Source organism: Brachyistius frenatus, unplaced genomic scaffold (assembly GCF_029030835.1).
Source record: "Brachyistius frenatus isolate BFR_SWC_R1_liver_20210118 unplaced genomic scaffold, ASM2903083v1 Contig_39, whole genome shotgun sequence".
Taxonomy (NCBI): domain Eukaryota; kingdom Metazoa; phylum Chordata; class Actinopteri; family Embiotocidae; genus Brachyistius; species Brachyistius frenatus.
The window spans coordinates 1,922,979-1,949,374 of NW_027210638.1; the positions used below are offsets into that span (position 1 = coordinate 1,922,979).

The following is a 26,396-nucleotide window of genomic DNA, read 5'->3' on the forward strand; positions in this document are numbered from 1 at the left end:
CGTTCGACGAAAATGAATTCTTTTGATATCTTTTCATCTCCCAGGTGTTAAGATAGGACAGAAAAAATTTCAAAAAAGCTGCAAGCTTTGAAAAGAGAGGTAATATGATGGGGCATTTAGTGATGAATGTTGAGGAGGTGGTTCGTTTTTGGTACATCACCTTATCAATATATATTGTAAATGTAATCATTAGACCCGGTAATATAAATTTATCAGACTGGTGAAGTTTGTCTTCTTTTATGCTGTCAATTGGACAAGTTCTTTTTTTTTTCTTTTTTTTTTTTAATGTTGCCATCTTTGTGTTTCATCACACTTTTCCATTCAATTGGATATCATAATGATATATTAATTAAAAACAACCACAAAGCCTTAGCAACACAAACACACACCCATGCACAGACTTGGATGTTTTTCGTGTCTTTGTTCGCCCCACCCCCCTCCATCTCCATCTTTGGACTGAGGGCCCTTCCTGTTTCTCTTTTCTTTCCCTTGAGATCCATGTGAGTCTTGATCAAAGCAGAGTCGGCCTGTGTATGACCATTGCAGGCCACATATGATTGCCTGAAGACAAACATATTTTCACATTCATGATTTCATCATGTTTGTCTAGAAGCGAGGCTTTAGGGGAGGAAGTTCTCTCTCGCTGTCCGTCTGGTGGTTCAACTGTTTAGTGTTATTTTGTTACAACAGGTGCTTTATATGTAACAGCGACAGAGGGGCTTTGCTTCCTGAGTGGAGGCTACAAATGTTGGGTTCATTACTTGAAAATGATATATTATTAGTTATTTCTGAAGGCAACGATTTCCACATGACCCCTCAAGGAAAGTAGGTGGGTGGATCGCTGAACCCTTTTCGGGTCATGTTATGCTACATCTGGTGCCACACGGCTGCCGCGTTGGCACCGTGGGGTTGCCGAAACAAAAAGCGTGCAGTCATTCGCAGCAAAATTGGCTCAAAGTTTGCTGTAACACAATGCAGCGTCACTAGCAGGTAAGGCACGGTGTATACTAAGTAATCTACCAGCTCAATCTGTAACATGAACAGCATAATTTTACTGCTTACGCAGCGATTGTTGCAAACTGAGCATAAAATGATAACATAACTTTCCAGAGTTGCAGGATTATTACTCAAGACCCAGTCTTATTGGATCATATTTCAATGTGTCAGTAGTACTTTGTACAATACACCCCCCACTATCACAGCCTCTTGTGCTTAGAGGCCCAGTCAGACTACATTACTACATTACTTCCAAGCCAATAGACAAAACTAGATGTTACAGCCTTAAATTCAGACTTTCTGAGTTGGTTTGTCATTTCATTGGCTCAATAATATAAAGTCTGTTCATCATTAAAAACGTTTTTGGCATACACTGAGGGCAGAAAATTAGAAAGGAGATTTAAAAAAAAATTTTTTTATGGATTTTATGACACTGAAGAAATGTAAAAGGCTTAAAAACGTAATACAAGTAACAACCTTTTTAGTCAGTCGTTAAAGCAATATCTTATTCCAATGCAGAAAGTAGTAATGTGATTACAATAACTAAGTAAATAAGGAATTACTGCACCACCAATGCTGCATTTAAAACGTTGACAACAATCACTCCTTTTTATGTCAAAACTTAAGGCAGAGAAGGAGTTAGAAGCCACTTCGCGCCCTCAGCTACTTAGTTCTTCATTTCACAGTCTGATTAAAATCTCGGTCATTCATTAGCCTCATAGGTTCAAGATGCCACTGGCTGTCTGTGTGCACACATTTGTGATGTGTGAATGCATCTGCTTCATATAAGTTTTTTGTTGTTGTTTTTTATTGTTTTATTGGCTGTTTAGCTCGTATTGTGTTTTCAATTGATTGAGGTAGTGAACACATATCCTCGTGCTCTTTCTCTCTCACACACTCATAAACACACATGCATGCTCATGTCCCCAGATGACCCGCTCGCTGAGCCTGACAGCAGCAGTCCTCTCTGTCTGTCTCTGGGATTTTGGAACAATCTTTTGCCAGAGTTTGGTTTAGATTTTGGGCCATAAAACACATCTCCAGCAGTTTTTCATATCAGTTCAAAGAGTCCATGAACTATTTTTGCAGATTTCCATCAACTCAGGTTTACCAGTTGTGTATGGTATATTTCATGAAATGCACAACAGCTTTTAACCAATACACAAGTTAAAGCTATTTTAAAGGGCCTGTGTTGTATTTGCACTCTTAACGCCATAAGAAGATATTTTTGTAATTTTATGTCTCGAAAACCATCTCAACATAGTTATAGTCTGGAGCTATGCCAAGAACAGGCTGTTTTGTGTCTGTGTTTTTAAGGCACATTTATATCAGTGACCCTCTCCTGATTGGTTGACTGACTCATTTCTGAGTCATTCATGCCCAGTCCAAACACTGCTGCTTAAGGGTTTGACAGTGGGCTGTGCTGAGGACGGACATATGACATAAGCATGAGTTTGGAACGTCCAAATGACTCCTCCAAATGACAAAGTTACTGAATACGGGCTGTGTGCATATAGACTGTGCATGGACTGAGCATTTTGACACTTTCACAGTATTTATATAGCACTTAGACCTGCTTGATAATCAAAAACAGAACTGGAACTCTGAATTTGTAAAATATGGGACCTTTAATGTGTGTAGCCCTTAGGTCTTTTATGAATAGACACCAAAGTGTCCCAAGATAAAGGAACTAAAAACTGCACAAAGGCCTGTATTCCCCTGGCAGTGTCTGGGAGTCCAGTCCAATAAAATCCCCTTTATTTTTCTTTTCTTTTTAACTCATACTTTGATTGGGTCTGTAAAATGATATGAGTGTATTTCCAAAACAAACACAGGGTGACTTATTCTTTCAACCTCGTGTTGCAGGTCGAGTTGTTCACACACATGCAATGGTACACAACAAGGGCAGCTTCTCTTCACTTGTATGCTCTCACATTCTCATTGACAGGAGGGCAAATCTTAGGTCAGCATTTAAATCTGATTAAACCCGGAAATATCATTGAAACACTCAAAAGAAACATGGCCCAAACACGTATGATAGCAGTGTTAGCACTTATTCATGGAGATTAACAACTTTGCAAAGATTTGGTTGCATACAAATTACATATTATATCCTTATCATAATTGCCGTAGTGTATCTTGGACCACCCCTTACAGACAATAAAGATCAGACTTGATTCTGATGTGTGCCGTCTTAAATGACAAATTTGTTTACATAAAGGCTTACATCAAATAGGCTATGTATGATGTCACTGTTTTTGTAATCTGGCCGAACACTGCAGAGGCTATGTTAGTGTAACCTAGCCGACGCAATTCATCACACAAACACTGTTTCTCTTCTCTTCTCTTCTCTTTCTCTGGAGCTATTTCCTTCTCTGTATTTCATTTGTCCCGTGTTGTGCAATTAAGATTATACCTGTCTTTTAAGGGTCTATCTGCCTCATCCAATTGCTGCAAGTTACATTAACTGTCAGATGTTTACACTCTCAAATCTTGGCTGCATTTGGATCCATGACCTACATTTACACAAAAAAAAGTTGCCACACTCTCAGGCTTAAAGTTTTAACAGCTTCACGCAGATGTTTCTGCACTATATGGCTCCTTCAGGGTATCTTCTTTTGTGTGCATTTTCTTTGGTTGACCATTTGCATTATTTGTCCCGCTGTGATCCCGTATCAAAATTTTCATTCTGAGATAGCCTGGCTTCCATTATCCTGTCAAATCTAAGTGATGTGTGTCGATGTCATGCCAGTTGTGTTTGGCCACAATCTGAATACTGAAGCGTCACACAAAATCTCAAGGTGTCACATTTCATTGAGAGCATGAGTGTAAATCTAGCTTTAAAGGTTCATCATGAAAGCAAATGAATCATCCCCTCTGTTGTTTTTATCCTCATATCTTCGCCAATGATGTAATGGATTGTTTAATTACTTGTGTTGGTGCCAAATCAATCTTTTTGACTGTTTCCTGATAACACATTGTGAGGGTGCCTCAAAGTTATAATTTTATTGTCAGCAGATGATGATGACCGTTACTGGATTATATTAGTATTTCAGTTTGTCGCTACAAAAACATGTTTAAATCATGAGAGTGCTATTCTGTTTTGCTAGTTGTTTTAGTTTTGCACCATTTCTTTCACATTTCGGACAAAAAAACAAAACAAAAAAACAAACAAAAAAACAAAAATCTTTTTTTTTTTCATTGGCAATAACTTTGTATTGCGATGGGAAAAAAAATAGGTGTTTGTGTTAACATGAATTTTCATTAAGACTAGTCCTGCATGATCAAAGCTGTATTTCCAAATTGGATTTAATTTCTCCCCTGTGTAATTAATAATTGATCATGAAATAAATACATTTATAGTGATTTATTATGAGAGGAAATAGCCATCATTCTTTTGCTCACAGTTACGTCAGTCACGTGTCAGTGACTCACACTGTACAGTACGTAAACATACTTTTTCATAATGTTCCAGAACAAATGTAAGCAAGATTTTCCTCTCGCGTAGAGATAAGTGAGTGGATTTTGGGCCTTATTCGAGGATAAGGGGCTGAAGCCCTGTTCCAGCTTCTCTGAAAACATTGAGGTGTCTTTGTATTTGAGGAGACAGGCTGTGTTAAAATGTCGAGAGGGCTGCAGACTGACCTCTCTGTCTCCTCTCTGTCCATCTATCATCCTCTGGTATTGCCACTGGAGACTTGAGCAGAGCGGTATGGTTCACACATCACCCTTCACTTCATGTGTTTGTCCAACCGCTCATGTGCACGTCAAATTTTCGTAATGTAGCTGCAGAGGTTTGTGTAGCTGTTTCCATGTCAGTCTGTGCAAATTAAGCCCTGAACTTGGTGCAACTGTGCCAGCTATAAGTCTGAGCAAAACTGGTCCAATGGGAACCAAAGCTCCCTACCGACCTATAAAAACCCTCTCATGGAAGAGAGGACAGACCCATGAAACTGTAAAATAACTAGTCTTTTACTGCGCTCCCTGTCTGTCACAGCCTCTTATCTTGTGCTCTCCTCTCTCTGTGCTGTGATCTAACCATGCGCTGATGCAGACCAAATGGAGGATCGTAAGATGAAAGGAGTGACTGATGAGGAGGAGGGGGGATAGAAAAAAAATATGGGGATAGAAAAGCAGAAAAGAGAGACCATCTGGAAGACATGTTTTTTCCTGTTGATAATTAAAAACTGACAACAGCTGAGCGGCAAAATTGGACAAAAACACTATAATACAAGCGGATGTTGCCAGGTGCCTCATAAGGACATAGAAGGAGATTGTGCCCTCTGCTGGAGCATTTACTGGCTCGGGCTAATACATAGTGCTCACAATTGCCTCAGATGACCTCCTTTTTCTCTTACCCTCCTTGGCTGTCACTGCTTTGTAAATACATTGAATTTAGAAGGTATTCAGACCACACCTCTTTTTTTTTTTTTTGCAATTTACAAAGTTTCATGGGATTTTTATGGTGAACTTGTTATTATCTAATGAAGGAAGAGTCAAATGTAATCACTTTCTATGATAATAAGCATACTGCACATCCCATCCAAGTTAGCAAAACGTGACGTAACTTTACTAATCAGACAGTCTGTGACGGAAACATAGAATACATAGACAACATCCTATGTAAAATAAAAGTGCCATTAAACCCCATCACTTCCTGCTGTGCTTTTTTTCCCCTGTCAGCCAGCATGAGGTTTGTTTTGATGACGAGAGGAAGAAGAGCCTTACTTTGTACCTCCAGCAGGGCTACTTTAATGTGGAGAAATCGTGGGAATTTTGCAAAATGTATTATTGAGGAGATTGGTTGACCTTTTTAGTATTGACTTTGATGGCAAGATGTTCTTGCAGGGACTGCTCGGTTTTGTAATACATTTTAAATGAATAAAATTGCCGTTGCCCACCAATCTACAGTCAATAACCTAAAATAACAAGAGAAAACATATTTCTGACTTTTTTTGCATATTTATTGAATATCAAAAATGGAAATCTGCCATTAAAATGAATATTCAGATCCTTAATTAATACATTAGCAACAGTTACAGCTTTTGAGTCTTTTTGGGGTATTTTCACCTTTGGATTTGGCTATAAATTTCAGTGTTGTACTGAAAGGTGAGCTGTATATGTTCCAGCCTAAGGTCACGAGCAGGTTTTCTTCAAGGACTTAAGTATTTTGTGCAGTAATCCTTCCCTCGATTCTGACCGGTCTACTTGTCTCTGCCACTGAGAAGCACCCCATGATGCTGCCACCACCATGCTTCACTGCAGGGATTGTAATAAGTAGGTGATGAGCAGTGCCTGCCGTTCAACAAACACAGTTTGTGGAATTCTGCCTGAAGAGTTTAGTTTTTATCTCCTCAGACTAGAGAATATTTTCCTTATGCTCTCAGAGTCCATTCAATGTTGTTTGGCAAACTCCAACAAGTTTGTCATGTCTTTTACACAAGAGCACTTTCTGTACAACCACTGCCATAAAGGCCTAGTTGATGGATTGTTGCCATCTTTGTAGAGGACTTCTTGATCTTTGTTAGGGTGGTAGTTCGGTTCATGTTCACCTCCCTGATCAAGACCCTTCTTGCTCGGCTAATCGGTCTGGCAGGTTGGCCAACTCAAGCAAGAGACCCGGTAGTTGCAAATTTCTTCCATTTCAGAGTTATTGGGGCCACTAGGAACACTCAAAGCTGGTTTTATACCCCTGCCCTCCACCTTTGCCTTGCCACAATTTTATCACAGGAGTTTACACAGAGTTTCTTGGACGTCATGTCTCGTGTTTTGTTTTGACATGCGGCATCAATGACTGTAAACTGATGGGTAAAAATGGGGTCAGAATACTTTCTGAATCGATTGTATGCGAGAGCAGAATATAACAAAAGTAATGATAAAACCTACAAAAATGCAGTAAATCCACAGTTGCGTTGCAGATTTTAAAAAACGCTCCCCGTCAGATAGCTTTAAAACCTAACCGATCCTGACATCCGCCTGCGTCACTCATCCATGATGGACCGGATTGCCGCCCATCAGGGGCTTTACATGTTTGTCAAGAGTCTGAACACAGACCCTCCACCTCATTTGCTCCCACTAGTTGAACCTCTGCCATCCTTTCCTGTTAGCACATGTTGGACAATGTTCATGGTCAGTGTGGGAACTGGGTCACAGAACAGAGTCCAGCTCTGCAGTGGTCCTTCAGCCAGAACCAGGAAGACCTCAACACACGTTGTGTTAGGGCAATGGTGCGGGGAACTAAAAGGACTGATAGATGAGTTGATGAAGGAGAGGATACAAGAGAGAGCGCCAAAAGTATGAAGTAAATCTAAAGGAGAGAAAATATAGTGAGGTAATAGAGAAAGTTGAAGAGGAAACAGATGAATTTCTGTGCTTCACCTCAACTCCTCTGAACTCCGGTTGTACTGCAAGTATGTTGTTTTTTTGTGTGTGTTTATGTAACAACAGCCAGAGACTTCAGCTCCTTTGATACAAGGTTGTCGGTTAGCTTTGGTTCAGGTCTGGCATGTAAGGACACTTTCTTCTGAATTGTAATTTCTACACATTAGGCAGGTGTTTATACAATGTGTTAGCTTAAACTCACTGAATCAGGGTGTGACGTGGTGAAATCAAACTGCTGGCCCAAGTTGTTGAGTTGTCCTCCTTCTTTCTCTACTTAAGAATGTTGTTTCTAGTGTTTAAGGACTTGTTGAGATTCCTGTGATTCACAGTGTTAGGGAAGGATAAAAATGAGATGAAAAGATTCAAATGAAATGTTTTATGACCAATGTTTAGAATAAGTGGGATGCACATAAGCATTCAAGAATTTTAGGGGCTTAGTGGTGGATCATGTTTCAAAGGAGTCGTAGTCTGCTTTGTGTCCTTGTGGCATCATGGTCTGAAGATGAAGGGCCACAGATCAGGGAATCCTTTGCTCTGGATGTGTGTTTGTGGGTGTGTATGTTTGTAAGTCAGCAGTTCAGAGCGGTCCAAAGGAGGGTACCCCCAGTGGTTCTTTTGTCTTTGTGGGTAAAGTCAGGCTGGCTGACTGTATGAGTAAGAGCTACCAGATGTTTTAGATGCATTTCAATGTGACTCCCCATCAGCACAGGCCTGGTGTAACCCTACCTTACCAGTCCAAGGCAATGCATGCAGCACTCCATCATCAGTTTCAATGCAACAATGGTACAAAGACTCTGGGTTGATTATAACCAGGTTAAGGTAGAACTGCTGTCATGTAAACATCAGAATATAAAACACGTATTTGACTTGTAATCAGAAACAGTATAACATAAAAGAAATTCACTTGAATATCTTTTTTAATTGCACTTAGCCTGTTTGCACCAAAGTCCGATTTTTTTTTCTCTTCTTACCGTAGGAGTGACGACAACAAAACAGATACCGGAACTTACTTCCGAACTAAACTTTGTTTTATAAAATTGACCCATGCAAAAAGTTATAAATTGGAAGAAATTAAAATTCTCCAATTTATGTTTTGAAATACCACGAAAGTCAAAATTATCAGTTGACAAATGTTGACTGACTGATGCAAAACATTTTAAAATGCCAATAAAATTAAATTCACACATGCAAATGGTTTTAAAATGTCAACATAATAAAAAGTTTCAATGCAAAAAGTTGTAAAATATCAACAAAATACAATTCATCAATGCAAAAAGTTTCAAAAATACCAACAAAATATAATTATTTAATGCAATACGTTGTGAAATATCAACAAAATAAAATTCCCAAATGCAAAAACTTTTAAAATGGCCAAATTCATCAATGCCAACAACATATAATATACACGCCATAAATATTTCTTAATCTGACTTTGCTAGAAAAAGGACAAGATAAACTGAAATGGAAATTTACCCCCCCCCCTTCTCGTAGAACATCTGTAAAGCTTACAGGCAGCAGTGAAAGGGATTGTATGTGAAGACCAGTGAGCTGCACGCTGATGTAAGATGACAGATGTCTTTCACGGTACATGTGAGATTTGTACAAGAACTGTTGGATCCATGGCTGCTGTCTGTCAAAGGTGCCGAGTGTGTTTGAGTTTTCTTCAAGAGCAGTTGCTTGGAGGTTTGAGTGACCGCTTAAAAGGTCAGTCGCAGGTTATTGGAACATGTTTACTCTTAAGATCTTGTTCCCAAGTATTTCTATTTGTTTATGGATATTTAAATTGAAGCCCCAGAATGGAAAACAAAATGTGATGTATCACTCCAGTTGTGTAAGGTATAAACATGTGATTTATGAAATGTCTTGGTCTCCATCATTGTGCATTTGCACATTCAGACTCGATACTCGATGATATGACTTGTTATGATAGGTATTTTGTGTGATGTGATATGTTGTTGGTTGACTTTTACAACTTATGTATATCATCTCCTCTGGCTTCATCGAATTAAACGGGATAATTGGAAACACGATAAAGTCATCATCTTAAATCATGAAATTTACCGACATTGTAAAAATGCTCTCGCAAATTTTGCAGGCCAAGTTTGGATTTGCTAGAGAACAGTGGAAACCTTCAGTGGAATTTTCTTCCCTTTTTTGTTTTTTTAGGGGCCATTTTCTTAATTACGGCTGTTATTTTTGTCATCAGCCCTCTTTTGATTTGCTGCTCTGGATGCGAACTAAAGTCAAGCTGGTTTTGTCGTAAAAGCTCTCTGAGCTCTGCCTGAATCGGGCTCCCAGTCTACTGGTGGGAGTTGCGAAGCAAAGGATGCAAGGGGAGGGCTTGATTCGATGCAGGTGTGGAGCTCTGGTGTAGAAATAGTGTCATTGCGTGGGTGGAGATGGGAAGCTATGGGTCAGGTCATAAGGTCATTCACATCAAGTACTTATTTCAATGAACAATGTGTAGATAGGAGATGGATATATCAGTCATGTATAAATGGTAATAATCAGTAATAATACTTGTCAAAAGTTGAAATGTCTCTGAAAATACGTAAATGATACGCATAATAGAGTAACAAAACATGATTCTCTGGCTTCCCATTCAACTTGACATTTTTTCTATTTGTATAATAAACTCCCTGTTTTCTATTCAGTCATAGTATTGAGCTGAGGCTCAGCTGAAATCAGAATAGTCTTCAGACTCGGAGGTAAAATAAAAGACATATGTGACTGAGTTAATGAGTGCAGTGAGACATATTTAGGCCAGTGTGTTCATATTCCCAGTCCACACAAAACAAGCACTAAGAGCACTCCTGTGTCTATGGGCATCTTTACAGCCGAGTTGCAGCAGGCTTCAGTCCTCCCTTGACCGCACCTACCCACCCGGAGCTAGTGTTCCTGGACATCTGTCTAGGGTTGGCAGTTGCAGATGTTGTTGACGGCTGTTAAACTGAGAGGAAGTTCCAGGCACTCCAAAGACAAAATGTTTCTTTTCTCATTTCCCTATTTTGGTTAAGTTGTTGTTTTTTTTCTCCCCCAGATCTGAAAGCAGAGGTGGGATTCCTTCGGGAATGATAGGATCCAGATTTGTGTGGGCTTCTTTTCTTATGGATTTTCCAAGGAGTGTATGGATTTTAGTTTCTTATAAATGGAGAATCTTGTGCTATGTCGTTAATCAGACACAAACACACACATGCACACAAAGCGGGTGACTCATAGTATCATCTGGTATACAGCTGAGTTTAACTGAGACCTCCTGTAAGCCTGGGAATCTATGCCATCTTGCACCAAGTCTGTTCATCAGAGAAACACATTTTTTCACTGTTGCCTACTTTTGAGACTGTGACTAACGATAGATGGTAATTCAGAGGCATTGTTTTATGTCTGAGCAACCCACGGTTCCTTAAAGCCCTCGTTATTCAAGTTTATTTTCACATGCAGTGAAAGGAGAAGAGAGTACATTTTGAAATGATCCGACAAGCAGAGATGAAGGCTGAGTAGAGTCTTGTATCCAGTTTGATATTATCCTTCGGTCTTGAATGTTTTTTGCATTAAGTTGTTGTTCTTCTTCTTTTTCGTGTCTTTCCTCTCCCATTACTGTATTTTTTAAGCGTCCTGGACCCGTAACTGAAAGCATTACAGCATCAGCAAAAGATTTATTTTTTTCTTTCCCCCTTTTTTTTTTCTTTTTTTTTTTTTTTATCAAGGCCATGACAACCAACCAGAGCCTGCAGTGAATTTAAGATGCTCTTGATAATTGTGTGCTCTTCTCTCCAGTCCTGTGCTGCAGTATCATAGCCCCTTTAATCCTGCTTCTCGGCTTTGCTCTTTAGCCCTTGAGCACAGGGGTGGCCAGCCAGCCAGCATTGATTATTTAAGGGTCCCAATCCCTAAAACCTCGAGGTCAACAGCAACTAATGTACTCATGATCCGCTGATGGCCCCCGTTTCTGACAAATTCATCCCAACATGTCAAATCTAATATAATGGGCCACATTTTAAGTGAGTCATTCCTCATCATATTTTATACTTTTATGTAGTCAAGCCAAGATTATAATGTTTCCCAATGTCAGGAGACTTGCGTGCTCCAAGAAAGCCCTTTCTCACCTGGTTTCAACCTAATCTACAAGCGGAATTATATTTTTACCTCTTAAAACCTTCTATTGGTGCACTCTTGTAATTGTTTTGTTTTTTTCATCATTGCCAGCCATCCTAATGATGATTATGTCCCATTAGCTGAATGAGAGGTAATTATCATCAGTACTCAACAGAATCACTTAATCATGCTCAACGGTGTTGTTTATGAACTTCCAACCTTGAAGTAATCACAGACGACACGTAAATAATTTTTGCTAATAGGGAGAAATATTATACCACAAAGCGTGTATCCTCTGTGAAGTGGATGCACGTGTCGTTAACATACATTTAGTTTGTGATTGTTTTCGACTGACTCATACTTTAAAGCAGTGCGTGACAGTATTCCACCCAAATAGTGGAGGCGAGTTGTTCTGACTAAGAAAGTCGTGGGACAGGATGTGGACCCAAGAAGATCCTGTGTAATCGCAGTCGAGATCTCACACACCGTTCCAACTCTGTAAATGCTTTTGTGAGCCTCTGTGTGCCGCTCCTCACAGCTGAGAATGCAAACTGCTCTCAAATGGAGGTTGGGACACTAATTGAGTGAGACAAGTGTTTATGATCTCAAATGTCAACCATAGCATCCCTTAAACCCCGGTAATTGTACACTTAGATACACCAGTTGGACAGTACTGACACATCGTCATGCTGGAGTTTACACACACACACACACACACACACACACACACACACACACACACACACACACACACACACACACACACACACACACACACACACACACACACACACACACACACACACACACACACACACACACACACACACACACACACACACACACACACACACACACACACACACACACACACACAGGCACACATACATACGATTGCAGGCAGACAAGCACTTGGCAAAAACCATGTTTGATTTCTAATTCAACAATGTGATCAAATTGAGATAAGGACACATCTCTATGGATGTGTGCTGTGAAGAAAACTCTTCAGCAGCTGGTTGTTGTTTGGTTCCTCACTGTTTTCAATGAGCTGTCTGATTGCACGGGTTTATTCTCTGAGACCGCTTTCAAAACAATGACCGGGATCGGACCAGGGTTATTTGACCGATGACCAACTCTTCTTTTGTCAATACAAACCGAATCAGTCAACACCGGGTAATCCCCAATCATAACAATTCAGACAGAACCTGGGTCACAACCTGGGAGGCATGCGTAAAAATTAACAACCGTTTAGAGAACAGATTTCTCACACTGCAATCAAAACCTCCCTTTATATGGTTGACTGTAGTCCAATATATTTCAAGAGGTGGGTCGGGAATCCAAGTCCAACAACACGGGTTCACCCCTTCTAATACTAAATCGATATTATAATCAATATATCAGTGGTTGACCTTGTATTAACTCGTAGGTGTATAAGGAACAGTGAGTGTTTCAAGAATGGAATAGTTTGATATTTTGGAAAATACACTTATTCACTTTAATGCTGAGAGATACATCAATAATATTAATGTCTCTGTGCCAAATGTACATAATCAGTAGTTGTACCCGACAGACTGCTTCGCTTAGAACAGAAGTGGGGTCATAGCGAGGCATTAATGGTAAATTTAACCGGCTGCTGGCACCAGCCTTAAATCTACTCTACAGACATGAGAGTGAGATTGAAATTGTTTTATAACTCTTGGCAAGAAAGTAAATAAGTGTATTTCGCAACATGTTGAACTATTCCTTTAACTGTCTGATTCCTGTTTACACCAACCCTGCACGCTCATGCGCTAAACGATCAGGAATTTTTTATGGATCATCAAATGCTGTGATTTATCTGACCCAGTTCTAACAGTCTCTTGCTACATTAAGACTCTAACTCACTCGTACTCGATCTGTGTCTGCTCTTGAAGTGTCTTGGTCGTCTGATCGGGTGAGTCAGGGCGGCTTCTTACACTAATAGCTTCCATCGGGCTGGTGGGCTCTGGCATGTTATGGTGATGAAGCAGCAGATTTTGTGGTAAAACTGGCAAAAGGTCCAGGGGTGGGGGTGGGGGGATGGGGTAACTGAACCTTTGGGGCCCATCACCAACTCAGAACTTCAAAGTACTGGTTGGACTGGGGAGTTGGGAGGCAGTGTGGGACTCAGGGATTATAAGGGTTAGGGGGGCAACAAACATCATCTGCAACTGAGGTTTGTGAGGTTTGGTATTTTCTGCAGGCTTGCATATTCACCCTTACATTTTTACTGTCTGTGAAGCATGTCCTAGCCAGTCCCAGCACCAAGTGCAGATGGAACAAGACTGAGCTGGAGACCTCACATAACAACGTACGTATGAATCTTGCCAGACAAGAGACACCAGAAAAGACCTGTGTTCAGTCCAAGGCCATGAAACTAGTAAAGAATATAAATGAGACTGTGCTGCCGGCGCATGTAGGAATGCCTTGACTTCAAAACCAGAAATCTCCCCCTCAGAGAATCTTTTTGTTGGAAAGCTCTGGGCAACACTAGGGGGCGGTAATGTGGTCTCTGACCTCTGTCTGATTAAAGCGAACATACACAGGCTCAAAGCTGAGTGAATGCTTCCCTCCATTTGTCTTTCTGTGTGCTTGTGTTGACAGGTTGATTGTATGTTAATTTGTATGTCTTTTGTCACATGGGAGTTGAGATATCCAAATTTACAGCAGGGAAACGCTAATCCCACAGCATGTGTGTGTGTGTGTGTGTGTGTGTGTGTGTGTGTGTGTGTGTGTGTGTGTGTGTGTGTGTGTGTGTGTGTGTGTGTGTGTGTGTGTGTGTGTGTGTGTGTGTGTGTGTGTGTGTGTGTGTGTGTGTGTGCGATAGAGAGAGAGAGAGACCTTGTGCAAGAGTATAAATGCACGTGCAATCCTCTGTGTTTGTGGTTACAGTCTATCTATAGGGATAGCCTCAACAACCTATAGGAATACATAGCAACACTCCAGCTGCAATGCTCTGCTCTGTAATTACTATGTCAGAACCACAGAGCTCTGATGTCGCCTGGCTGACTTTCAACACTGGGAGATTAGGATCCCCTTGCTATGTCTCACTAGCCATTCTCTGCCAATTCCCTTTATTTCTTTGTCTAAATATGACTTAATTGAAACGAATCCAAATAAAAACGAATACTAACAAGCGTATCATGTAATGGAGCCCGGAAAACAGAATTTAATTGAATTGAATGGACCATAAAGTTCATCTCCAACTCGATGTCTAAGCAGAGACTGGGGTGTTGAGGAGTCGGAACAGCGGGGATGAAAGGTTTATTTATGTCACTCAGATAACCACCGCACGACTCTTTCTTACCCGCTAAGTTTCTTGCATTTCTCACCCTGCTTGTGCTCAGTGATGGTTGCAATCAATAAAGGAACATGAACGCACCACATAGGCCATAAACGAGGCAACCGACATTCTGCTGGTTGCTCTTGTTCTTGTTTCTCGTCGTGTTTGCCGTTAATCACTGCGCAGTTTGCCGGTTTGTTGATTTTTTTAGCAGAAGTTAGAGACGCAGTAACCCACTGATGAGAATGGACTGAAAGTGTCGGTGGTGGCTGACTACTCCGCCTTCTTCTCCCTCATTGTCTGCCTCAGGTGCTGCGTGGAGCTCAGCTGATAGCTGTTGCGTCAGCTGATGGAGGAGCCACGGCGGTGGAGGGCTCCTCCCTCCCCCCCGACATCCAAGTGCAGTACGTCCAGCTCGCCCCTGTTGCAGATCACACAGCTGCCGTGCAGGTAAAACAACACACGCACGCACGCACGCACGCACGCACGCACACACACACACACACAACACAAACTCTTTCAGGCCCTTGGGCACATGCTCACAGATTGTTTGGAACTGGATAGCATTACATATGCTTCAGATGAAACAGACCCCCAGTAGTCATGTTAATCAGTCCCACTTCACCATGTGTTTGTTTTTTACCAGTCCATAATAAATCTGTTTTCCCAGTTTGTTCTTTCATTTTAACTACATACATCAGTAATCAAATTAATTTGTGTTGTGTACTCTTTATTTCTTAATGTGATGGAAATCTGGATTTGAACTTTTACTTTTAATAAGGACTTTATTTTCGTCAAATATGTGTCTCCTGGATAATTTCACAAAACTCTTTGTTCCTTGCTAATTGCTTCTTTTTGTAGTCTAATATATTCAATGCAACTAATTTGAAAGCACTTACATAATACAAACAAAAAAAAACAAAATGCCACATCATTTGAAGAAAATGGATACGAAATCCATATGGGATTTGATTCAGCTTGTTCACTGTCCCACAATGCACCTCGGAGCTCATTGAAATGCAGTCTCCTACCTTTAAATGTATTTAATGAAAAGTTTTTTTTCAACCGTTGCTACTTGTTTGGACTCATGACTCAACAAGGAGAATCCTAGTGTCGACCATTCCTAGACAGCTAGTCACATCACAGCCGGTTGCCTGTCTGCCTAGTTTTAACACTACATTCAACTGGAACCTTTTGATACATTTGATCGAAAGTTGAAATATACATGACATGCGCTTTTAAAAGATCATTTTAAGAATTCATAGATGCCTTTTTAAAAAGGAATTTTTCCTTCATTTTTTTAATTTTTTTAATTTTTATTTTTTTTAGAAATTTGGCGCTGGCAAGCAGTCAAAGTTTCTGCTTCCTGGGGCAAATACCTGCGCTGCTTTGTACTAGAATGGATTGATTAGCTTCGTAGTGAGGCGGGACGTGTCCTGTCATATTTCATTCATAATTACTGTCATGCTGAAAATGTAATTTTTAGCAATTACACTAAACTACTTACAGGCACAGTGATGCTGTGTTCCAAATGTACTTCACTTAGTACACTCACACGCAGTACTCTTACATGTAGGCACACTGACTAGTGTAGTACATTTTAGACAGGGTAGTGTTGTCTCAAGCCATTCTCTACTTACCAGAAACAACCATGGTATTTGAATGCATTCCTTGCCAAAATGTCTTTTCATGCCCTCTATTAAATGGACACAATAAGTGATAGTGATGGCTTCTGTCCAACATCAATATGGTGGCACAAAGTGAAAACAAAAAACACTTTCCTGCTGCGTTCTGCAACAGCTGCAGCTTCCTCAGCTGCTGCAGTCTGAAAAATCTTTAGGTCGGTGGTCGCTCCCTTTCTGCTACGTCGCCAAGATGGTGACCGTTAAGGGTGGAAAAGGGTCCACTGTTCCAAACTCAATTTGTGGACCATTTTGAGTACATCCTCCTCGTACTCGTAGTGCATTTCAAATTGTCATGCTCGACCGTGCTAACGCACTCATTCACTCAAAATAGCGAGCATGTCATACTGTTGCTTAAATAAAATACAGCTAGCTTTCAGTCATTATGGCGTGTGTTTGTGCAAACAGTAATTAAACATAATGAAGCGCAGTGGTGAGTGTTACAAGGGCAAGAGTAATAGTTAGTAGACATGCTTAAAATCCCTTGGTGATTGAGCTTGTTGAGCAACAGCAGCGTGTGGATTGGGGATGGTGTGCAGGCACACGGCACAATGGCCTTTTGAAGTAGTCACTTTAACTTTGCCAGGAATATGAAAGAGCGCACTTGTTCTCTCTGCTTTTGTTTTCCCACAACATGTTACATTTTCTCCTGGTAGTGAAGTCTTTGTTTTGTAGGTTATAATAAACAGGCAGCCCTTCAGATGATTTACGGCTGTGTAAATGTCGTTCCTGATATGGATCTCCTTGCAGACTTTGTAGTGTTACTGCTCATACTCACCTCCCTGTTGGACATGCGGAGAGCAAATGTGCTGACCAGCCATGCAGCAGCAGCTTTTGGAATTTCCCAGCTAAGGTTTTGCCGTCTCAGTATGTCTTGTTGTCTTTTTGTTGTCCGTAGTTGTCTGGGTAATTGGTTCCCTGCCCCTGTGAGCGTGTGATTACATTTCTTTGGGGTGTGGATCATACACAAACTGATAACCATGATACACTGTTTATTTGTATATTCATGAGCGTTCACAGTGATTGCCACCCCGTGTACTGTAATCCAAGATCTGTGCTCCATGTTGCTTGGTACAGTGAGCAATTAAACTGTTTGTTTACTCAACTGATTTGTTTGAATGGACTTTAAGGTCTAAAAAGACCTCATTCCCCCCCCAATCTTTGATTGTACACAGATCTTGACAGAAATCAACAAAGTTGACTCAGGCCTGATCAGTCATCAGTGTGCTGTTCAATAAAGCTGCAGTTAGGCATATGGATGTGCTCAGGGGCAGAATAAAACCACTCTTTAACAGTGGGGTGTCTGTTTCCTCAAACGATAATTAGCCTTGAAGAAATCACTCAATACAAAAATAATGCACGGTGTTATTGAACACATCCTGTATGCTAAAGTTGATATTTATTTCTGAGCTCACTTCAAAGAACCCGACAGGGAAAACAACGCAGGGAAGGGAAGAAAGCAAAAGACACAGTACTGCATGAACAAACTGCAAAGATAAATGGACCGGCCCGCCTGGTACCGGCTGGGTTATTATCACAGTTGGGTTTTTATGTCCTAAAGTGTAAACATTACTGACTTGCAGTTCAAAGTTCAGCAAAAGGTGAGCGCTGTTCATTTTTCTCCCCCTTTCTGAGAAGCGTTGCATCAAGAGACTGTCTCTCATCCGCTTCCAAACATGTGGTAGCATTTATACAACTTATTGAAAAATTACATCGGCTTTTGTGTTTATTTATCTCTGCATTTTCCTTTTTTTTTTTTTATTTAATAAGTTTCCATTACAACGATGAAGTGTGGGGCAACACAAAGCGCTATTTTTTTTTTTTTTTTTTTTTGCCTTCCAAGGGGCATTTCTGCATGCTGGTGATTAAACTCCGCCACCACATGGTTCACCTCCAGCACCTCTGAAGTCTGGAGCGCAGAGTGCCAACAGCCGGTTTCAAACCCAAAAACGCTTTGAACCATTACTGACATTTACTACTTCAAGCAAATGAAGAGCAACGTCTGTGCTATGTATGACAGTTCAGCATGTCCACAGTCTGAAGTCTCAGTGAAAAAAAACCAACAAAAAAAACATGGACGCATATGAGTTTCACTTGGCCTCTTTACTGATGGTGCTTCCACTGCATCGGGCTCATGTGTTGCTGCATCGTGTGCACTGCTGATGGTGCAGCTGTGCTCCAGTTAGCGCTGTTGTCCGGTGACAGCATGCTGTGCTGGAGGGAGGATTAAATGATGCAGGTGTGTTTGAGGGAACCTTTGGCGCGTGTTTGAGGAGGGACTGAGTCATTCTTCACGGTCATCATCCAGGACTGAATCATGAACCTCTTATCTTTTAAGGTCCCCCCCCCCCCCCCACACACACACACAATACCTCGCTCTGTCTGACATCGACCGAAGAGACAGTCGGAGACCATTAAAATACAAATGGCTCATCTCTTGTCGAGTCTCTCTCCACTTGTCACTCTGCTTCTTTTCTAATTCCTTTCACCAACTTGTCTTTGTCTGACATATCTCTTCTCTAATCTCTCATGTCATTCCTCTGCTCCTTCTATCTTTGGGCCTTTCACTGCGGTTGTCTCCCACAGTGACATCGGAGCGGTCCTAAACTACGCCTTGATCCCGCCGATTAGTTCACAGTAACCTCGGTTCACGATGTTGCAGCATTTTCAGAATTACTCCGTTGAGCAGGGATGGGTGTTGTGTTGTCCTGCTCATTGACGTCATGAAGGGGCACCATGAGGGGGACGTAGGAGGGTTTAGCTTAATTTGCCAAGATATACTCTTCTGCTTAACCTCCAGTCTTGTAGAACCTTGTATTTCCCGTCTGAATGCCAAAATGGATCAAAGCCTGTCTTGTTTTGCTTTTTGGGGAATGCAGCTGTATCAGCTCTGGATCTGACTACTAGTATCAGCAGCAGAGCTTCTAATGTTAGCGTGCTCACCACTGTCGGTGGGTGCTTACAAAAATGCAGGTATTTTGATTTGAATTTTGGGTTGACGTTTGTCATTTAATGAATTCATTTTGGGCTTTTATTGCACTTTTATTTCACTTACAGTAACATAGCGAGTCGTTACATGTGTAGCGGGGGCTATACCTCACCCTTCATGAAACACACAGAGGGAGGAGGGAAACGAGCGTGGCATCAGCGATGGCAAAACACGGCAGAGACTCCCCAAGTCTCTCTAAGACTCTCTGAATGAAGTAAAAACCAACAGTTATTAGTAATAGAAATTAGTTTCTTTCAAGGGGGGGCAAGCCTTCCCTTCAAAACAATAGTAGGGGGAACACTGGACTCGTGTCAAGAGCAGCAAGTCAGCTCAGGCACACGAGACACAAGCTTTGGACATTATGTCATACATGACAGAGCAGAGAGTCGTTAATGTTGACAGCGGGAGACAATGTGGTCAACACCTGGGCAGAAGTAAATGTTGTTTCAACTTGAATTTATTCATGGAGAATTGTTTCCTCTGATAAAAAGTTTTACCTTGACTTCAGTTGACTGCTCCCGTAAAATCTGGTCAGTGAGGTCAGGAGACAACTCCAACTGGTGGTAGTTGCCTGGTTGCAGAACCACAGTGGAAACAAATCACATTATCCAGAAAATCCAAAACACTGCAAAGACATGTCATCTCGTACCATGCATTTGGAGCATTCCCTTCATTTTCCATGTTTTCCACACAGCATTGTAGCTGTCTGGGTGTCTTTAGCTTTGTCAAAACCTGTCCAAGGTCCAGAAAATGTACAAATTATGAAGATGGAGTCATTTTTAGTGAAGGCTTAGACCTAAATACTAACGTTCCTGGAGTTTATCTGTACAATGGTCCTGGTGTAAGAGTTCACTGTCTTCCTCCTCATCACCTCTTCCCTCTCCTCTCTTCCATGTGTCTCAGGCTGCTGAGCTGGCCCCAGCGCTGCAGGCCGACATGGAGGTGAAAGAGGCCATCCAGGGTGCTATCCACGGAGACAATGGCGAGGTTGTTCAAATTGTCACCTCTGTGGCAACCTGAGAGCCCGTGTGGGTTAAACCAGACCAGAACTCTGCCCTTCAGCATGGCCCGACGAGTCTCGAGAGGATCATCAGAGGTCGCCAACTGCAAACAGTCTTTAACAAGCAATCAAGTTAGGAAGTCTTTTAACAAACACCGAAGCTCGCTTATGAAACAGAGGGAAGAAATATTTTTTCTGTTTTTCCATTCAAACTGTTCTGTTTTATTGCCAACCAGATGTTGCAATGTGGAAATGTTCGCAGAGAATTCGAAAAGACCGTGATACTCCAAAATGAACTGTGGTCCTTGTGGTGCTTTCATCTGCAGAAGGATCCAACACATTACAGAACGCACAGAGGGGTTCATGTCTGGAGGGTGCTGCTTATAGCAGGCCGTCGCCCTGCCACTTCATCAGCACAAACGCTTGTTTACATCCACTTTGGAAAATAGTGCAGTTATTTGGACTTAAACTGCTTGGCTAACCTTGAAGCCCCTGCGAGGGTTTGCGAAAAACAACAACAACCACATCCTTCCTCAAACAACGATCACTGTGCTCCTCTTCTCATCACATGTCACGGTGGACTGCAGTGGAAAGTAGATTCCGCTGAGGAGAGCGACTCCATCGTGATTAATTTGATTCCATGTCAACTCGCCATGATTCAGTCCATACTATGTCTCCTTGCTGTGAGCCCCGCCTTCCTTTACTCTGTTCAGCTTGTTTTCATACTTCTACAGCAGCACAGCTTTGTTTGTTTGATTTATTTAATTATAACATGTTGCCATTTTGGGGGGAGTTTTATTTTGGAGGTGGAGCACCGTGAAATAGAGGAGATGGTGCCAGCGGTAGACAGTGCAAGTTGCTTGTAGACTGCCAGGGAAACCTTGAAGTTGCTTATTCCCTTCAAGTTATGTCTCTGTGACAGATGCATTCAAGTCAATAAAACATGTTTGTGGTCGCCATAAAAGTGTTTTTATTTTGGTTCCGAACTGTATTTTTCTCTTGATTTTCCATCAACCATGAGCATCAAAAAGACTTCAGATTTTTCAGAGACACAACTTTGCTTTCATGCACCACAAATAGACAATTGAATAAAGTCTGAAATGACAGTTGGGGTTTGAGGTCTGGTTTCATGTTAAGCTAATTTATTCACTATTTTTGAAGTCAATATGTATCATGTCAGTAACCAGAGGATTAGGCTACTGTATTGTTAGCAATCCTGACAACATAAACAGCAAAAATAAGCTTTTACTCAGGCTCGAAAGGGTTTTTGTGAAGAAACTGTGATAAATATATTGTCCTCTGTATGGTTTATGAACTGTAATGCCATGGCTCATGCTTTTCTTAAAGACAGGATTGTCTTTATTTGGTGCGATGCTCCACTAATGATGAATACCTTTGCAATCAGACAGAAATCTGATAAGCAAGACAGTCAGACTGTTGGTCTGGGTACGCTTCCCATGCTCAGTGTGATGTAATAGTGTATTTTGGAGTGGGGATACAAATCAGGCGACAAAATGAACTTGATAAAACAACATCCATTGGTCTTGGCTGCTTCCTCTTGTTTCCTTTCAGTCTGTTGTTGCTGTCCCTGACCTCCTTTACACTGCCTCTTCGTCTTGTCCATTTTCCCTCACTGCCTCTCCTACGTACTCCTCTTCTCCCACTCAGCTTGTGTTTTCCCCTTTCTCCTTTAAAGCACCGTTAAAGTCCATTCACTCCCCTTTAAAGTTGCACCAGGCTTGGCTAGCATTTCGTGGGATAGTCCGTGGAGTCCATCTTTTCAGCATAGTTCAGTTCAAATGTTGCGCTCCCCTCCCCCCTCCCCCGCACCCCTCTCCCCGCACCCCTGTGAGCCCTCCATTAAATCTTGGAAAGGACTAAACCCTGTACTTTTACAACCATCCAGGGGCTGAAGTGGCTACCATAACAACGGGCTCTCTCTCAGACTGCCTCTGAGATAACCTGCTGAAAACAGAAACGAATGATAGAAAGAGCGATGAGATTATTTGGAAGCAGAGTGTGTGTTTTTGTAAAGAAGGAGCGGAGTGATGGACAGAGACCAGGCGGTGTATCTTTCCCTTCCTGGCCGGCGGCGCTATGTTCTCCTGCAGGGGTGGCGGCGGCTTGACTGGCACCTGCAGCATCGTGCGTGTACCAACCTCTCCCGCTCGCCTGGCTCTAAAATTGTCCACACGTTTTCACCCTACTCCCAACATTTAACCGGGATGGAGGAGTTACCTCAGGATGTGAAAAGTTGAGTGAACACATTTGTTGGCGCAAAAACATCCAAACAGATGTGTCTCCGTGATCATAAATCTGCCATTGTGAATCTTGGAGAAGCAAAGCTCCCCACAGACGGTGTTTATCTGTTAGAGGTCAACGGACAGATTACACCAGTGTAGTGGTGAGCAGATGACAGAGATATCTTTTTTAACTTGTACTAGGTTCCACCAGGTTATGAAAGCAAGGCATTCAGACTTTGCCTTCAGAAACATGTTCGCCCTTTGAGTGGGTCTCGTTTGCCTTCATAGATATTAACTTACGGGGATTCTGCATGTATGTGTGGTTGTATTATAAAATTAGAGAACAGCAGTCAGGGACTTGGCAACATGAAATGGAACAGGCTGCAGAATGTCAGTTCGTGAGATGTTGAAGGTCCAACAATTGCCGTTCCAGCCAGTAATTTAACTGCTCTTATGGTTTCTTAATAAAAGATGACAAGTTGCTAAATACACAATCTGCCGTACTGTAAACTGCACGTCTCTTGTCAACATTTCAGGATGGAAAATTCCATCCTTAATCTCACTCACATTTAGTTATATTTCTTTCAACCAGCTTAAAATGTGTTGATTCTTTTATGGAGCCCATTTCACAATCCATGTTCATATCGGATTTGTCCACAGATACTGTAATAGAGCAGAAGTATTTTAACTTGACATTCATAACTATTATGAATGTTTTATTTGATCATTTTAACTTCTGTAGTGTCTTTGAGTCCAATAAAATGTATTATTATTAATGCAATTATACAATCAAAAAGTAAAGGTAAAATAAGGCTACCATACTCTACACTCCAGGTAACCAGAACTTGTTACTGAGCACTAAATGTATTTGCTCTTTTAAGTTTTATTTACAGGTTACATTATTACATTTAATTCCTTCGCAAAAAGTTGATCTATAATGTATACACGTTTTTTTTTTCTAGGAACTTTATTATCCTTATCCTGCAATGACTAATAGGCCTACACATTTATATACATTAACAGGGATGTTTTTTTTTAAATTTTTTATTTATTTGTTAAGTAACCTTGACGTTACGATGACCTCGAGGCTTTTAAAGGTATTTGCACGCGCTTGTTTTTTTGTTGTTGTTGTTGCAGGGAACAGTGGTCTGAAGTGGAACAACAGATGCATCCATTTATATTTGGTTTTAACCGAGTCTTCACAGATACGGAAGATAATTCAGTCAGACTGAGGAGGGAATGCCTCGACTCGTGAAAAGCTGAGACCCGTGAGGAGAGGGCGCGCGGAGTCCGCCTGCAGCTGTCTGGAAAGGGAGGTTCTCCTCTAGTTTGGGGACCAGATGTGAGAGAGAGGAGGGGTTCAAAGTCGTCCAGACAACGGACACAAAATGCTTCCTGGTCAGCGGGTTTCTTCGAAAACAAACTATAATAGTTTACAGCTCGGACCCTCGACTGAACGCGTCTAATCTTTTCGTCTGATGTAAGTTGCGTTTATTCTTCGACAGTCTGTGTCTTGTTAATTGAAATGCGCATTTACGTCCATGACGTCGTTGTCCTGAAGGTGAACTTAACACGTGATGACGTGGGAACGGGAATTACTTTTGACAAGCTCGTGAGCGGCTTTGCTTCTCTGTTGTTCTCTTTGTGTTTACTTCAGTTTGACCGCTGGCACGAACTCAAAACGTAGTCAGTCCACAGCAGCCCTTCAAAGTTGTGGCTCGTAGTTCAACTGTGGCTTACAGTGTGCGTCACACCGTCACCAAACGTGCAGGCTGAAGCAGGTGCACCGCGCTGAGGAACCCCGACCTTGGTGAAAATAGACCCCAAAAAAAATAACAATCACTTAAAGACTGAGAAAAAGGGTGTTCGCTCCTCTATTACATTTAAGGCGAAGAATTGAATGTTAAAAAAAAGAAAAGAAAAAGAAACCGAACCGGTGTTTTGCTCTATAACATGCAGGCTCAGTGAAGTTGGTCTGGCTTTGGTACTCGCTACCTGTGCACAACTTTAAAGGTAGCAACTTTTATTTTATAATGATTCTCAAATTAGACATGATGTGATTTATTTGAATGAGATGTCGGTAGTGTTTGTTGTTTGCGAGTGTTGTGTGTGTGTGTGGGGGGGGGGGGTTGGTTGGTGTCTCATACGAGGCCTTGTCTGTTTTATGAGCGTCAGTCCCATAAACATCAAATCTTACAGATATTAAGTGCCTGAACCAGAGGCGTTTGTTCAGTGAAGTCTGTGGTCTGTTTGAGCCTGACTGTAACACATTTTATTAGCATCGGATGTCATCACGAGAGAATCTCATTACGTCCGTTATTGAGGGGCCCATTGTTCACTGTACGCCGCAGAAAACTTAATAAGATCAACGCGGCCTCCGACCATGGGACAAGATTCGTGGGAGGCGTTTACAGTACAATATATTTATCTACTGATGATGAATGCTATTCTGTATTTGCAGTCAGTACAATGCACGCACTGTGTGTCTTTGGAAGATGAGGACTCTAAAACAAAACAAAAACAAAAAATCCATATTGATCACTTCTATTGGTCAAATGTAACTATTCTTACTCAAGTACTGCACTTAAGAACAGATGAGGTATTTGTACTTTACTTGATCTATTCATTAAATGCAACTTTACAGGCCAATATTATGTTTTTACTTCGACATTAGTCTGACAACTAGTTACTTCTAAGATTACACTTTTTAATAGCCTTTCTGCCCATTAAAAACCTTGTACCTTCAAATTAGGTGAGTTCAATTTTACTGCTAAACTAAAAGTTTAGATGTTCCTTAATGGGTTTCAGAAAGTTCTCCTACTTTTCAGCCTAAATAAACTGTCTTTGATTTGCTGGAAAATACATTGTTTTTCTATACTTGTTGACTGTTTCCAGAGATATGTGGTTCTTACTGAACAGAAATGTGACAAACATATGATAACCATATGGAATATGATGCATTGCTGTAGATTAAACTGGCCAACAGTGCATAAAGTAGTTAGAATAAGCACAACCTTAGATACATACAGTATTAAAATGCACAATGATTCATTGGAATTAATCCAAAACATCATGTATAACAGTTAAACGCTGATAAAGAGAATTTACTGCCTAGTGTGTACTTTTACTTTTGTAATTATAAGAGAATAATAATTGATAATTGTCAAAATTTTGACTGCTATTTAAAAAAAATAGCATTTACTTTCTCTTTTACTTGGGTACATTTAATATGAAAACATCCTGTTTGATACTTAAGTACAGTAAATCTCAGATACTTAAATACTTACTCAAGTGATTTTCTAATAGGTGACTTTAACTTTTACCGGAGTCATTTTATGGAAAGATATCTGTATTTAAATACACAACTGATACCTTCTGTGTAAATATGTATCAGTTTGACAGGCATGTGCTGTTCTTACACTATCTGTCAGAGTTGTAAATGCACCTCACAATATGGTTGTGTTCACACTTTGTGAGTTTATGTGTGCCAGAATGGTCTTTTGTTTTCAGAGACATTAGGGACTGAGAGAGGTCTTTCGGTTTGTCCCGAGGCCAACTCTCATTCCATGGGAGAACGACTGCTTGTTTGTTAACGCCAGAAAGCTCTTGTGTGATGAAAAGAAACTCCAGAACTATGCTTTTCAATGTGCAGAAGTTCAAGTACTCTTGAGATCGACTGTGTTTGATTGAACGCTTATCTTTGTTATGG

The 26,396-nt window shown here is 41.0% G+C and overlaps 1 protein-coding gene across 1 annotated transcript in view; it reads left to right on the top strand.

Annotated features, from left to right (window-relative positions):
* The window catches only part of banp (BTG3 associated nuclear protein), a 39,136-nt gene extending 15,954 nt beyond the window's left edge, over positions 1 to 23,182 (top strand). Inside the window, exons 12-13 of the mRNA XM_069701938.1 lie at positions 15,083 to 15,223; positions 20,348 to 23,182. Of these exons, the coding sequence (XP_069558039.1) occupies positions 15,083 to 15,223; positions 20,348 to 20,464 (258 nt within the window). The 3' untranslated portion in view covers positions 20,465 to 23,182. The remainder of the gene's footprint in view (positions 1 to 15,082; positions 15,224 to 20,347) is intronic.
* Positions 23,183 to 26,396: the final 3,214 nt, after the last annotated feature.